Consider the following 16,785-nt stretch of genomic DNA (forward strand, 5'->3'; position numbering starts at 1 on the left):
CTAATTTTGCGCAAACGTAGTTGAAAGTGAGTTTCAACTCTATCCAAACTCAGGCTTAGTCTTAGTTTCAATGTGTTCAAGAAGATCATTTATTGTCCAACAAGTGGTATTATTGAAGACATGAAAAATACTCAAATAATTGCTCAAGAAAAGTTGAACTCTAGGTCTCAATACCTCCTCAATACCTGTCAATCTATCAAGAATTAATAAAGTTTGATCCCTATCTCAATTCCTCTCGATCAATTGAGCTACATGATTTTTGATATAGCCTGCAATGTTTTATTCTAAGTGGATATTGTTTATGGGTTTGTGTAACCTAATAGGAAGGCCTATTTAAAAGGCCCATTAAGCTCCTATATAAATAAGGTGGTAGATACAAAAAACCCTAATGCTCTATAAGGTTTCCCATAGCTTCATTATTGAAACCTTAGCCTCCACTTTTTGAACCTAGGAGTTCATAAAGTAAAAGAAGGAGATATTGCAACAACGCTTGTGCATCTTTGGGCTCAGTTCCAAGCAAAGTTTCTAGCACCAACAATTGAAGATCTTATTGGTGTTTTTGTGTGAAGTTGCTTCAAATCAACTGCAACATGCTATGGAGTTAGTCACATAATGAGATATGTGTAGGGAGAAGCCTTTACAAGAACAGGTCCAATTGGGTATTGAAGTTGATACTAGCATTGGTCAATAGGTTCAACTGTAAGTTAGTATGTTAGAATAGTCTAGTTTGGTAAGATTTCTTATACTTGTAACCATTTTATTCTTAATTAATGGATTCCTTAGGAGTGGTGACTTGAAATTCACCAAGTGGAATTTTTGTTTGTGAAGATTTTCTCTATCATGAGACTTATCTTTCCTTCCTCCTTCCTGCTTTTTGAGACTTATCCTTATTACTAATATTTGTTTGGAATGACTCCTTATTATGGATAGGGTGCACGTTGGGCTTGTATTCGGTGCGTCTGAGGAGACACTCCTCCTCGGACGTCTCCTTTAAATAAGTTTGGACTTATTAGGGTTGGGTTAGCATTTGTTTTGGCAGCCCATTTCTCCCTGTGGTCGTAGTTGGACTCTGTATAGGGCCCAAGGCCCATTGTTTGACTTGGGAATTTTACCCCTACAATACCTCTTAATTAAATCTTAAGTATTAACTAAGCTTAATAATAATGGTAATAAATGACAAGAAGTGATCAATTATACCTAAAAAATTCTTCTCAAGAAAAATTATACCTACAAAATCCATTAAGAGTGCGTTTGGATTGGGCGTTTTCTGCCCAATCCTGCGTTTGCGTTTTTCAGTTTTTTTTTTTTTTTTTTTTTTTTTTTTTTTTTTTTTTTTTTTTTCACGCGTTTTGGGTGTTGCAGCTACTGTTCATGCACTGTTCAATGAACAGTAGCCGCAAACTTTGACTTTTCAAAATTTTTTTGGACCAATCACAGCACATCGTGTACTGTTCACAGACCCACAAATTTCACTTTTCAGTAACTTTTTCATTAAAAATGGGTCCCACGATACTATTCACACATTTAAAAATTATTTCGCTACAGTGTTTTTCAGTTTTCAGTTTTCAGCTGTATCCAAACGGACCCTAAATGTAGCAAATAATGCTCTTTCTTAATCCCGTAATCTGTCGAGCATTGTAATTGATCAGTATCTTAGATGATAGAATATATAGCATATTATTGGAAGTTGGAACCATGTTGTACTGTGATTTTGTAATATCCTAATATATTCTAACACAACATACTTTTTTTCTCCACTTTCTAATGTTTATATATATGTGTATATATATATATATATATATATATATATATATATATATATATATTTAAGAATTGACCTTTCATCTCCCAAAAAAAAGGGGGGATTGTGATATTCAAACTAGTGAGTGATCGTACGTTTCTTAAAAGTTTAATAGTTTATGACTGTCCACTTTTATTGTCTAATGAAGCCACATTCCTCTCAACTAGCAGTTAACACAAACTAAGGAATATTGTCTTGATACTTAAAAATTTTTTTGATGGAAAAGTGCCAGTTGGGTTTATATTCTTGTAAAAATTTTATTCGTCACTACTCACTATACTATTGTTTCGTCTGAAATGATGGATTCCACTATAATTAATTAGATTAGAAGATATATAAGTTAATTAGAGAGTTTGAGATAAGTTGACGAGTTCTACTCGGGTTAAATATTTAGAATTATATATCTTGAAGTGATCTTCAGAGTATTTTAGATTGCATTTGTAATCATTGTAATTTTATTAAATTTAACTGAAAAAGTAATAGATTGAAAGTATTTGCTCATTTCCCAAACATAGAGGGAAAAATTGGTTGGTTTCAAACATAAGAGGGGAAATTGTGTACCCAAAACATAGACGGGAAATTTTTACCCATTATTGTTTTTTGTTAAATAAAATATAAAATATTCAAGTACTTCTATTTGTATGGTATTTTGGAGGTGTGAGAAAAAATAGAAAGCAACTACAAATTTTATTATAAAACGTTTACAAATTGTTGTGGTAATAATTGAGATTGGTAAACTTTAACAACTTAATTAATAAATGTATGAATTTTGTTTTGTGATTAGTGACATACTAGTTTATAAATTTTATGTTGTTAAATTTACGGTTTTCCTAGCATAACCTATGATAAAAATATTAGACAACAATTTAAAATTTTTTTATCATAAAATTTTCTTAGGCCATACGCTTGCTCTGCCTCCAACGAATGAACATAGCATCTCAATGGCCCATCATATTGTGTAGTAGTAAGAAGTCTTTGTGTGTTGCATTTTTGTTTATTCCGTTGAAGATGAAAGCTCAAGATACGACAGTAGCTTAGGCTAATGTATTTATAAACTACTAGTCATATTTTGTAGGTGTTGTGATATGATTGGTTATTGTAAGATTCAGTTATCCATGTGTACTAGCCGTTAAGAGTTTCTTAGGTGGTTTTTTCATTCTGTCAGACTCTGTTTCAACTTAAGAACAGAGTCCTCTGTTTCTAAAAAACAAAGAGTGTTCTGTAATTGTAAATTAATTACTGGTTCAAAGAGATTAATAGAGAATTTTAAACCAATCATGGAGCACTTCTTTTCCAGGATGGAGCTGTTATTTTACTCCGCTATCTTGACTAGTTATGGCTTATTTTCATAATATTTTCATAACAACTAATGTGAAAATGATGTCATTTCAAATATAATTGATACATAAAGAAAATTACCACTTTATCAACTTATGAAAATTTTTGTGTAGTTTCTTATTGTTATTATCATTATTATTATTATTATTATTATTATTATTATTATTACTTCAGACTGCTTAAAAAACTCTTCCATCACTTTGCTTTCACTTCAATTGTTGATTCACGGAGAAATTCGCAGCTTCAACAAGTGAACACATCTCAATCAAGTTGTTCCATGGCAAGAACTCAAATATTAAATGCAAAACTGTACAAAGCTTTGCAGAGCGAAGACAAAGGGACAGTGGAACAACTTTGTGAAGAAGTTGATGAGCATGGACTGCACATATTAACTATACACGATGACACAGTGCTCCAGGTGGCCAGTTATGCCAAGAAACATGACTTGGTACTGAGACTTCTAGAGGAATTGCCTAATCGCCATCTTGATAAACTGACCCGCCAAAACCATATTGGAAACACTATCCTCCACGAGGCGGCCATATCCAATTATTCAATTGATGTGGCTAAGAAAGTGTTAGAGAAAGCTCCAGGATTGTTATGCATGCGTAACCACCTAGGAGAGACGGTGCTGTTTCGATCAGTCCGTTATGGCAAGCAGATCATGTTCAACTTTCTTGCCAAAAAAATTGCTGATTATGATGAGCCCAATCAGAAACTCTTCCTCCAGAGGAGTGATAAAACCACAATTCTACACATTGCGATCCTTGCACAGCATTTTGGTTAGTTCTCTTTGATTCGTAAAAATCATGTAACTATGCACTCATTTCATCTTTAAGTAATCTATTTTATTGTCTTCTTTCCCTTGTATAAAATTTGAAAACAGAGTTGGCCTTGGACATTACAACTAAGTTCGGACAATTACTTGGGGAACGAGACGGGGATGGGATGACTGGCCTTCAGCTTCTATCATGCAACCCTGGAGCTTTTCAACGTGATGGTGAAAAGGGATTACTCAATTCTGGTTGGTATAATTGAACTTATTATGTAGTAGATAAAAATAAATGAAAAAAAAAAAAAGTTTATGACTAAATTTCTTAATAATTCCCTCTCGTAAAAGTCATTATGCTACATTCTTGGATAGTTTACATGAACTTCGTTTAATATTCTGTTTTATGGTACAATTTATTTTATATGCAACAAATACTGACCCATTTCAAGAATAGTCATCTTATATTGTAGTTCCACCAAGAAAGAAGCAATGGAAAAACAAAAGCAAAAATATCAATGTGCTGTGAAGCTTGCCAATTTCCTAATAGAAAGAGATATGTCATGGTAAGCCTACCCTCCACAAGCACGGTGGTAGTTCGACGGTAGAGAAAAGAGTTGCGGAGGGAACCCCCATGAGTTTTCTTGGTGCAGAGGAAGGGGCAACAAAAAATTCAGATGCAGCAATAAAAACTCCTTTGTTCCTAGCAACTAAGTCAGGCTGTGTAGAGATTGTTGAACAAATATTAAGCTTGTACCCCCAGTCAGTTGAGCATATTGATGAGAAAGGGCGAAATATATTGCATATAGCAATCAAGTACCGCCAATTAAAGATTTTTGAGCTTGTAACAAAAATGGAGTTATCATTGAATAGACTAGTACAAAAAATTGATGAAGATGGGAATTCCATACTACACAGTTGGGAAAAAAAATAAGGATTATGTGCCTGAGAAGATCCAAGGCCCTGCACTTGAATTGCAAGAGGAGTTGGTTTGGTTTGAGGTATTACACTTCTAGCACCCTTTTTTCTCATATGCTTTAGGTGTTCATGCTACCACATACTACACAAACACATCCACTCTATTCTTTATGACATTGTAGAGTGTAGACTACATATTCTCACAGTGGTTGAAGTTCACTTGATGCACAATTTTGAATCTCTAATGGCTTTGATCTTGCTTCTAGAATTTTACCAAAGTTAAAAGAGTATCATGGTCTCCAAAATGTCATTTTATAATTTTCTTTTATATTTAGGTTTTTCCTTGCCTCTCAATTTAAATAGTTATCTCATTCTTTTTTTTATGCTATCATATGCAGCGTGTGAAGGAAGTTACGCCATCCCATTACTTTGATCACCGCAACAATCAAAAGTTGACTGCAGAGGGATTATTTGATAAAACAAATAAAGAACTCCGGCAAAAAGCCATAGAATGGATAAAGCGCACTGCTGAAGGATGTTCACTTGTGGCTGTTCTCATTGCTACTGTTGCCTTTGCCGCAGCTTATACAATACCTGGAGGCTCAAATGGTCAGATTGGTGCCCCAGTCCTCCTCAATCAACCATTTTTTGTGGTTTTTACAGTGGCAGACGTACTATCAATTTCATTTGCTTTGACATCAGTGGTTGTATTTCTTGGAATCACAGCATCACCATTTCGATTTGCAGACTTTAGACATTCTCTTCCTAATAAGTTGACATACGGCTTAACTTTGTTGTTCTTCTCTGTCCTCATCATGATGATAGCATTTGCAGCAACAGTACTCCTTATGATACACAATGGGGAAGGGTGGAGAAAAGTGATCCTATATGCTGTCTCTTTCATTCCAGTTGGACTCTTTGCACTTTCATATTACCCTCTCTATCGATCATTATCAAAAACCTACAGGTACTTGCTCAAGAATGCATGGCAAGTAATTTCTCAAAGTCACTGTTTATCTAGGGAAACCAAAGGGGTCACTTTAACCTCTAATTCCCCAAACCCTCAATACACCATGTCCGTTTGAGAGAGCTAAGATATTAGGCTTTTGGAATCACTTGTTGCTCATTGTAATTTCCTATTGATGAAAGTGACACAACATGAGCTACTATGATTTTATTTTATTTTTAAATGTGTTGAATACTAACAAGAAAACTATGTAATAAATGTTTGTGCCTCAGACATAATGTATCTCAAAACTGTGTTCAATAAATGTCTGTACCTCTTTTCTTCTATAGTTTTTGCTCACATCTAAGTGGTTTAAACACCACAAAGGGTAAAGTTGGGATAGTTTGAATAACAAGTTGAGAACCGGTGCAATGCTTTTAATACAAAGAAGCTTAAAAAATAAAAAGTAATAATAATATATATTTGTTTTGGGTCATGAATTCTTTTACTTAAGAATTTTGTTATGTTTAACCTTTTCCCCCTTCGAAAAATTCTCTCTCCGCCTGCAAGAATCACCATAACATCAATCACCTCATCTCTCGTGGGCTCTTTAATTCACCAATCCATCCCCATAATAAGATTTAACAACAATATTTCATTACAAACCATAGAATAATAGTTTAAATTGAATTTATGTGGAAAAGAGCATCGAATAATTTTAGTCTTTATATTATTCCAAAATATTGTCTAGAAACTTTAGTGTTTGAGTCAGCAAAGTAGATACCCTTCCACTAATTATCAGGTCCTTTTTCTTGCTTCGACTGTGATGCTCCGCACGTTGAAATGCAAAGAGTGGGATAGTCTAATAGTAATATACAAATAGCCTACCTAAGATTTATTTTTTATTTTTTATTATTACCTTTTTTAATAATTTGAAAGTTGAGGATGAAGAGCATCGAGATGCCAATTCTTTGCCCTAATTTATAGGGTGTGGCTCATTTTTTCAGTGATATAAATAAGAGAAAAGAAAAGGTCATTATTAAATAGTACTTACAAAAAAAAATATTATAATTAACATTTTAAAGTTTTTATCCTGTAGTAAGTTTTTATTTTTTTTCATGAGACCGCCCTTCGTTAGTTAGACTCAAGTATCAAGATTTGGATTTGCGGGAGACTTGGAAAGCAAAGAACTTACCCGTACATTCAATCCCTTAAAAAAAAAAAAAATGCTATTTAAATAGTTTTACACTTATAATTAGCCACAATATATATTTTGTTTAAAAATGTACACTATTATAATTATTATTATTTTTAAAATATTTATTTTCTGCCAAGCTGAATGGATTTTAATCATTTTTTTAATACAAGATAGAAATTATATTCTAACTTAATTAAAGTGTATATGTGTTATTTTTAAAATCTTTATTTTCTACTAAGCTGTATGTTTCTCAAAAAAAAAAATACTAAGCTGTATGGATCTTAATCATTTTTTTTAATACAAAATAGAAATTTCATTTTAACCTAATCTAAGTGTATATATACGTGTGAAACTTTCTCCTAAAGACTTAAATCTTGACCCTTATCCCCACACCCACAAATACTTATACTTGTGAAATGACTATCACACCAAAGGTGTACGATGATTGATCTTAATCATTCTACCTTCTAAGTTGTGCCATTTGAAAGTCATTGATTACTTGTGCGGTTTTGCCTTATTTACAGATTTTGCTAATGACAACTCTGACCTCGCAACATGAAGGACCTCCTTCGCAATGCTCCAAAATAGACTCCATTCTTCATTATGCAATTAGCCTTCAAGCGGAAGCGTACATAATTAATTAATATATAGTGTAAGCGTGCGTCACGAGAGAATGAGACATGACTTCATCCACACTAGAGAAATGTTTTTTACCTTTCAAACAAAGATTCACGACAGTCTTCTGTTACAAAAATGGGAAAAGAAATGCATATATAAAAGGGCATCGAATTTAGTATTTATACCATACTAATAGTGTTTACGAACTTTACCGTCAAACCGAGCAATAATAGCCAAAAAGTAGATTCCCCTTCCACTTTCTTAGAAGCACATGATTTGATAGCCATGATCTATAAAACAAAAGGGCAGTCACAATGATAGTATGAGACACAACTAATCCACGAGAAATGGAGAGAGATTTGGAGGAAGGAAAAGAGATAAATTGGGAAAAGATTTCAAGGCTAAGGAAGCCTTATCTGGCAGCCTTGGGCGGACAGTGGGACGTCATGAAAAGCTTCTTCGAGAAAAATCGCGCGCAACTCTGTTCTCAGATGACAGTAGAAGAGGACACTGCGTTTCATATTGCAGCATACAGTGAAGAAAAGGAACTGCTTCAACATTTGGTTAACTTACTACCAGCCACCTCTAGTTTGTTCGACGCCTTAATTAAACAAGAAGAACCAACATGGTAATAATACTTTTCACGAGGTGGCCGCGACTGACAGAGTTAAAACAGCAAATTTCTTGGTTGGAAAACTCCAAGAGCCATCTCAACTCTATTCAGGCGAAGGCACACTAGAAGATCTTCTCAAGGCTGAAAACAATCTGGGTGAAACCCCGATATATAGGGCCGTTGCCCTCGGTCAGACAAAAATGGCCAAATATTTGGCTACTAAAGTTGGGGATTTAAGTTCTCACTTTCGAAGAAGAAAAGACAAAATGTCCATTCTCCATATTGCTGTCATAGGCCAACACTTTGGTCTCTCTGATCTCTCTTACTGTCTTACTTTCAAATTGTTGAACGTTTAAATAACAAACTTTAGTACACATAATTTTTCTACATATACAAATAGCATGCTTTAACATGCTCTATCTTTCAAATGCAGACGCCGCTATATGGCTACTGAGAAAGGACAGGGAACTTGCAAAAAAGGAGGAACAAAATGGCCTGACATGTCTTCACCTGCTAGCGAAAATGCCACATGTTTTCAGAAGTTATTCGGAATATACCTACATGGCCAAACTGAAGAAATTCCTCTATTATTGTATGTCCCTATGGTTCTATGTTGTTCCATTTACTTTGAGCGCCGGAAGCATTCTTAATATTATGGTTTAGAACTAAGATAATAACATAATTAATTTAATCATATATATGTTCTGAGTACAGGCCTTCCTAGTCAGTTCGAGGATGATGACGTTTCTGATGATGGTAATGATGCTCAAATACCGTCAAGTGATCAAATAAACACTTTCTTTGTATTCCTTCATTTGTATGCTATTATGCTTCTAACCAAGTATTTTATTCAAAGTGCAGCAATTTTAATTAAAAGATACAGAGCTATGTGGAGGGCCATAGCTAAAGGTGCGACCTTAATTTACAGTTCACCGGGCACATGTTCTGCATACACTTTAATTTACTTCATAAGTCCTTTTTAATTTTTTAAGCTTTAGAAGAAAAATCTTTGTGTCAATCCTACATCGAATGAAAAATATTTATTCGCACATATTTACAAATACAAATTCCCTATACTATTTTTTGTGTACCACTCTATATTCCACCAATAATATATTTGTAATGTATTGATTTTACTTTCCTTATAAAATAATTGGAGTTGAAAATGAAAAAAAAAAATATATATATATATATATATATATATACACACATAGCAAGGTGTAATTAATAGAATGTAAAGTGGTATACAAAAAATGGTACAGATGATTTGTATTCTGTACTTACACGGCTATACCTATAACCAATAGTGACTATTCTCATTAAAACATGAAAGGAAGAGAAATCTAGTGTTTTGCTATAAAGTCCATTGGTTGGATTTAGGCCTCTTCCTCTATTTGGAAAATTTTCGCTACAACGAGATAAAACTTTTTTTTTTTTAGTATAAAAATAGAACTTGAGAGGAATAATAATATTTAACACAATCCACAAATACAATTCGTATTTCTTGTGGGTTAATATTTTGTAGAAATAGGTTTGGGGCGGGGAGCAAGCAAGCCACTTTTAACACAATTAATATATAAGTCAATTTTTTGTTGATCTATGTTAGGTACTATATATGTGTATAGATTTATCGGCAAACACATGAACATAAACCTATCTAAATATAGATTATAGTGTCTATAAGAATGATTATACAATACTCAAGATACTGCCAAGACAATGTACATGAACATGAAACTGCAGATTCAAGGAATCAAAATTTAACAATTTCGACCTATTGAAATTCGATTTCAAGAATTTATATTTCAGCTCATTAAGCGTAATTAGTGATTTGAGTTTTAGTCCAACTACGCTTAGTATTTAAGCGAAACCCTAATGTACGCTCTCTAAGACTTGGGAGCCACTCTTTTGAGAGCTAAGAGGTTTTGTACCTTCTACTCTTTCAAGCCATTACGAAAGATCACACACATACTCATTGAACTAGTGGAATCAAGTTGTTAACTTTTAGCTATCAAGTATACTGGAGATCTAAAGCTTCAATAGGATTTTGAAGTGCGTGGATTGGGGTTTCACATTGAAGTAGTTCACTATAAAGGAAGTTTGTGGGATATAGAGCACAGTTCGGTAATTAAAGTTAGATTTACTATGAATTGTTATTCTCGATTGTAAATCTCTAGCTTATAGTGAAACTGTTACCTCAGGATTGATTAGGCCAAGTCCTCTTAGGTTTTTTCCTTTGAAATAAGTTGTTTCATAAGATTTCTTAGGTCATCATATCGTGTCTTATTTAATTTTTAACAATTGCATAATAGTATATTTGTTTGTTTAACCTAAGACTTTCATAATTGATCTAATTAACAACTTGATCTTAAAACTGGGTAAACACTGTTTATTCAGGGGTCTAAATCTAAAAATCAACTTTATTAGCAATAAACACAAAATGATCTAATTCGTTATTCATGTCAATATGGGTTAAACTGTTTTGACATGTCAATAAATATTATTTTTATCTAACATAAATTTGAATTGTAAATACTGAAGCAAATGCTTAAGAATATTAATGAACAATTTGTTAAAAATCTAAAGTCTAACATTTTTACTCAAAACAAAGAAAATCCCCTATTTAATTTTATCTTTCTTAAATTGTTTATAACCAAATTTGAGTGAAATTTCATTGATTTGAAATAAAAAATTGTAGGTCATATTATACAAGTACTTTAATTGATGTTATTATGACATAGAATTTGTATAAAATATATTTATTTATATTTATTATAATTTATATACTTATAATATATAAAAACATATTAACCGTTTTGTGTCATATTCTTGGGTAAATTACACTTTATCACCTTAAATTATACCCCAAATTACACTTGATACTATAAACTTTCAAAATGCACGGTTTACACCCTAATTATGCTGTTATCTTGGATGGCATCATGTAAAAAGACCATATTGCCCCTATTCTCAATCCCTTAAAAACAAATACAGAATTTACATTTTGTTACCCTAAACTATACTTTCAATTATACTTTGCATCCTAAACTTAGGTTTTCCATCCAAAATAATGGTAGAATTGATGGCAAGGTGCAAAGTGTAACATGATTTATAGTTTAGAGTGCTAATCGTGCATTTAGGAAGTTTATCGTGCAAAGTGTAATTTAAGATATAGTTTAGAATGACAAAGTGTTATTAGCCCCATCTTCTTTAGATGGGTTGAAACGAGTCATTCACTAATAAAATATATTTGTTAAACAAGTTAATTGGGACATTGTATCAGTTTCCAACACATAGTGTTTATTAAACACGGAAGTTGTGTCGTGTCAACCCACATACTATAAAAGGTTCAAGTGAGTAGTGAAGAGTTTTGATATAATTATCAAATGAGTCGAATTAGGGTAGATTCATCATTCATATAGTAAAATATCCCTACTTTGACACAACTTTCCGATACGATATGAACATGATCGACCAAGATGAATTGTCTTCCCTCCTTTAGAGTATAGATTAGGAGTTATCCTTTAATTTTGTAGGAGAAAAAAATTATTATTTCTATAAAATAATGGGCCCAGTATTACATGACTCCCGATCATTATTGAATGAATATACTAAATTCTAAATATGGATGGGGTGTTCATCATACAGAATTTTGATATTTTGTAGTCACTTATGTGATCTTCAATTTAAAACTATAAAGAGAGAAAGATGATTAAAATTTACAAGTTATCGAGTTAATATTATATCAGTTGATGTGAACAGGTATAAATTGAGATAATTGTTGACAATTAAATTTTAAATTGGGATAAACCATATTATTCATTTCTTAAATATAATCAGTTTCATTTTTATCCTCAATTTCTTTTCCTATGTTAATTCAGACCTTCTAATTTAAGAAAAGAAAGAATTTAGTTCTTTTTTTTTTTTTTTTAATGATTTAGTTCTTCTATCTATTTTTTTGTCCATTTATTGCTTAGTTGGTTTAATTTATCTAATGCGCTAATGAATTCATTTACATCAGGTTTTGTGTTCTTTGACTAAATCACGGTTCATAAATTCAATATTTTCTACTTTTTCTTTTTTTAAAAATCATATTTTTTGAAATACTATATCCACTTTGGTAATGCAATATTAATTTTTTAATTTTCTGAAACATTTAATTATATGTATTCACCACACTCCCCCAAGACCTGCTCATTTCTCAAAGCTTCTTCTCCCTCCGTTTCCAAGATATTCGCTGCTGCTCCTTTATCAATTACTAATCTCTCAGTTTCTCCTCTGCAATTCAATCCCTTCGATATGCTCATTCCCTTGCAGTTGTAGGAGCCGTAGTACTGATTTGTACTCTTTGTGGGCATTAGCATTGAGGGTGTGTTAAACCCCCCAAGTTGCTAAAATTGAGCTTCATCTGGGGTGAGTTGCTAAAAAATTTTAGCAACCATGAATAGTAAGGTTATATATATACAAGTATACAACCTACTATTCATAGTTGCTAAACATAAAAATAAATATAAAAGTAGAAAAAAGAAGAAAGAGAGAGAATGAGTTGATAGGATAGTTTATATTATTTTATTAGATTGTATGTAAAAATAAAAACTAAGATGTTGGGTGTATTGTTGAATGGATTGATAAAATAGTGTTTGAAGATATAAAATAAGTATTTTTTTTACATCTCCCATTGCTAGTGGTCTCACATGAGAGTCGTAGCTCCTGTCATTGAACATTTTCATGGGTACAATAGCATCTATTTAGAAAAAGCTGAGGAGATTGAGGGAAAATGAATAGTTATCAAAATGAACTGTTTTCCTAGGTACTTTTTTTTTTTTTTTCTCTTTTGGTTGAGAATAGTCATCACTCTTTTTTGAAGGAAAAGAAAAAGAAAATATGTATGAAAGCATATCAAATCAATCACGTAACAACTCAATAAGTTTATGGTATATAATTCAATTTTATACTCCTATATCAAAACAAAGTTAATCTCATCAATCTTTCACATGGTGATATCTACATGTTGAATTATTATATGGATAATTTGGTCTACTTCTTACAAGAGATAATATCTAAAAATTTTAAAAAAATTAAGTTGATGTTATTTTGATCAAGATACATAGTGGCCTCTCTCTCCTCATGCATATATGATACATCATGTATATTGTATAGGATGGCCGGCTATCGATAAACTCTGGAAGATGAAGAGAATGCATTCATCAGCTTCAGAACTCACCGAGTTGCTAGTAGAGGCAGATTATACGTGGAAGGATTTTTCTCACGAATTAAATAATGAAGCCACTATTTCCTTAGAGAAAGTAGACACCTCTGTTGACAAAGATAGAGGCGATTTCCTCTATCTTTGTCAAAAGATGTTTGACCTTGTTCGCGAACAAGGTCAAACATCTGGTACAAAGGAAGTGGGAGGAGAAGGCACATCCAAGGGACAACCCACTGAAAGAAATCATCAGAAATCTTACCACCCATTGCTTGAAGCAGCCAGCAATGGCATAGTAGAAATATTTGACAAGATGACTGAATCGTATCCACAGGTAATTGAGTACATCAATGACGATGAGAAAAACATATTGCATGTGGCCACTGGCCACCGTCAGTGGGATATATTTCATCGGGGTAAAGAAGATGAAAGTGATAATGAAATGTAGATTGGCTTCACGGATTGATAAGAATGGCAACACCCTATTGCATCATGTTGCAGAAGGGAAGAGATATTATGGGAGAGAGTCAAGAGAACAAGCTGCAGGTCCTGCTTTCCAATTGCAAGAGGAATTGAGTTGGCTTAAGGTAAGCCAGCCCTATCGAGTATTAATTTTGGATAATTGGAAAAGACATGATTTGAAAAAAATCAATTTTTCTACAAGCCTTAGTAATATGTGTTTTATTATATAAAATAATAGAAATATAATAATCACAATGCTGAATGAAAAACTTTTCTTTTCTCCATAGAACATGTCCTAAACTAAAAAAATCATAGTATCTTTTTAAGTCGAGAAACACATCTTTAATTGCCTTTTCTTTTATTAAATATATTTACAATTTTAGGGTTAAGATTTTCAAAAGTATCACCTAATTTTCTCAAAATAATTAAATTGACCCAAATACATCAAAAAAATGAAAATGAGTTGTTAGCCCATACTTATGGCCCCTTTCTTTAACTTTTTTTTTTTTTTTTTAAGTTAAAAAAATACCTAAATAGGTTAAACTTAAGTGGTTCATCCATTTTTAGGACGTTAACCACTTCAAAAAATGATGTCAATTTGTGGACAAACTACTAGTAATTTGAAATTTTCGGGTGATGGTGGGGCTAACAATTAAAAAAAAAGGTCTCCAATTAAATTTTATATATATGAAAAATTGGTATAAAAAATAAAAAATTGGTACAAGGAACACTATAGAAACAAATTGGTCACTTAATCTATTCATGCGATTACTGATTATACAGTGAAACCTTGTGTGCATGTGTCTTAATTATGAATTTTGACTTTTTGTGAACATCAAACATGTTAAACTTGAGATTTGGGTGCCATGATGCTATCTGGTTACACAAAAATGACTAGTTTGTGTATTTTTTTTTTACTTAGAAAACTATTTGAAAATTATGGAATATGAAATTAGTCTAATTAGATAATAAACATATATTTTATTTGGCTTGTAAATAATGGAAAAGTCAGTAACTTGATTTTTTTTTCAAAAAGAGAAAAGTGAATAATTTGTATACAATTATTTTGTTTTTTGTTGAAATTGTATTAGTACCAAATAAATTCTAGTCGTTTTGATTTTCATTATTAAAATTTTATTAGAGTTGTATAGCAGATATGATGCTAGATTGCTAGTTTGGTAGTGTAGAATGAAGCTCATTTTTGTTGACTAATTGTCTCCACGCAGCACGTGCGGAATATAATTCCCTCCCATTATATTATTCACTGCAACAATAAAGGTAAGACTGCAGACGAGTTATTTCAAGAAACACATGCTGGCCTTCTCGAGCTGGCACAAAAGTGGATAAAGGACACCTCTCAATCGTGCTCTGCAGTTTCTGTCCTTGTTGCCACTGTAGTTTTCGCTGCTGCCTACACCGTCCCTGGAGGTAACGATGCTTCAGGCCGTCCTAATTTCATCGACTCTCCATTCTTCGTCCTCTTCACCATCATGGATGTTATTTCCCTTGCGTGCTCCTTGACTTCTGTTGTCATGTTCCTCTCCATCCTCTCGTCTCCATTTGAGTATGAAAATTTCAAGGCATCTCTCCCTCGGAAGTTACTAATAGGCTTCACATTGCTCTTCTTCTCCGTGACAACGACCACGCTTTCTTTTGCAGCAACTATTTTTCTCCTCCTTCATTTTCAAAAGAAAGCTTGGACTAAAACTCTGATTTATACTGCTGCATTCCTTCCTGTCTCTGTGTTTGCGCTTATGCAGTTCCCGTTGTATGCTGCATTCAACAAATTATTGCACACCCTTACCAAGAAAATAAAGAAGAAGGTATATCCCGAAAAATTCCTTCCTCCTTACTTGAGGACCAAGAAGCTCAATAAACTCTCATGAGAATAGGCTTTTGGATTTTGACTATAAGGCGGCGTTCATTTTGTTCCCATCATTCACCAAATGTCAAAGGCCTGTTATCATAATGTATTGACATTAATCTATATGTAATAAGACAACGAGAAGTTAGATATTTCTCTTCAGTGTGCTTTGATTTGTGATAAAGAAACTTCATTTACGGTAGCGAAACCAAGAAAAAAAGAAACCCAAATTATCATTTTGGTTCCTATATTTTAGTAATCAATTTTGTTCTTATTGTTAACTTGTTTTATTTATGGATAACAAAGTAGAATGTATTCAAAACTTTTAACCATAAAAATCCTAGTATCTTTCTTTTTGAGTGGTGTGTATTTCACACATGTTTGCACACAAAGTAAATACATTCACTTTTTTTGTATTAAAGTGGTGACTTGATGGACTTGAAATCATGACTTTTAAGTGGAAATTGTGATTTCAGCTCACAAGGTTAGTGCAAAAAAGTGAATGTGTATACTTTGTGAATACAAATCTTCTTACCACTTTTTGTGTACCACTCTATATTTCATAAATCATTACTTGTCATGTTTTGATTTTACTTTCCTTATAAAATAACTGAAGTTTTAAATAAGAGGTAATTACACATAACCCACTTGTGGTTTGGGCGAAAATCACTTTGCCTACTCATGGTTTGAAAAGTATCACTTAACCTACCTGAGGTATGTTTCCGTTAATCTCCGTAACCCACCTTAGTCCCAACCGTTACAAAAACACCTCTTAACCCTAAAACACAACATAACGTGAATCAAAACACCCAAAACTCAAAAACTTTTCGAGAGAGAGACCTGTGGTGAGATCAACGTATTCTTCATGGTTTGGAGTGTCTAGAGGGGGAGAAAACACAAGTTTCACAACATCGAAGCTAGGAGAGGTAGTTTCAATAAAGAAAATCAAGGTATTTGTGTCTGTTCTCGATTTAGGGTTTCAGATTTTATTCAAGTGCCAACTTACTATGTGAAACTCTAAATTTGGGCTTCCCAGGAATCATGTTTTGTTG

At 32.8% G+C, this 16,785-nt stretch overlaps 1 protein-coding gene and 1 pseudogene across 3 annotated transcripts; both read left to right on the top strand.

The window, feature by feature from the left end:
• Positions 1 to 3,416: 3,416 nt before the first annotated feature.
• On the top strand, positions 3,417 to 5,911 carry LOC115991057 (annotated as a pseudogene).
• A 2,024-nt stretch (positions 5,912 to 7,935) lies between these two features.
• Positions 7,936 to 15,948, top strand: LOC115989530 (ankyrin repeat-containing protein NPR4-like). 3 transcript variants are annotated; one of them, XM_031113236.1, is made up of 6 exons: positions 7,936 to 8,507; positions 8,635 to 8,793; positions 8,916 to 8,957; positions 9,063 to 9,110; positions 13,362 to 13,994; positions 15,096 to 15,948. In XM_031113236.1, exons 1-5 carry the CDS (start codon positions 8,402 to 8,404, stop codon positions 13,853 to 13,855), a joined length of 849 nt encoding a protein of 282 aa, XP_030969096.1. In that variant the 5' UTR covers positions 7,936 to 8,401; the 3' UTR covers positions 13,856 to 13,994; positions 15,096 to 15,948. The 3 variants fall into 3 exon arrangements, with proteins under 3 accessions (XP_030969096.1, XP_030969095.1, XP_030969094.1); XM_031113235.1 differs by having other exon boundaries at positions 7,936 to 8,793; XM_031113234.1 differs by having other exon boundaries at positions 8,916 to 9,110.
• Positions 15,949 to 16,785: the final 837 nt, after the last annotated feature.

The sequence above is a fragment of the Quercus lobata genome, chromosome 5 (assembly GCF_001633185.2).
Source record: "Quercus lobata isolate SW786 chromosome 5, ValleyOak3.0 Primary Assembly, whole genome shotgun sequence".
Classification (NCBI taxonomy): domain Eukaryota; kingdom Viridiplantae; phylum Streptophyta; class Magnoliopsida; order Fagales; family Fagaceae; genus Quercus; species Quercus lobata.

Excerpts from the sequence above, each read along its gene's own strand:
- LOC115989530 (XM_031113234.1), top strand. The coding sequence starts at position 8,402 with ATGGCCAAATATTTGGCTACTAAAGTTGGGGATTTAAGTTCTCACTTT. Across the intron at positions 8,508-8,634 it reads TGTCATAGGCCAACACTTTG|ACGCCGCTATATGGCTACTG; the intron begins GTCTCTCTGATC and ends TTTCAAATGCAG. Across the intron at positions 9,111-13,361 it reads GTGGAGGGCCATAGCTAAAG|GATGGCCGGCTATCGATAAA; the intron begins GTGCGACCTTAA and ends TATATTGTATAG.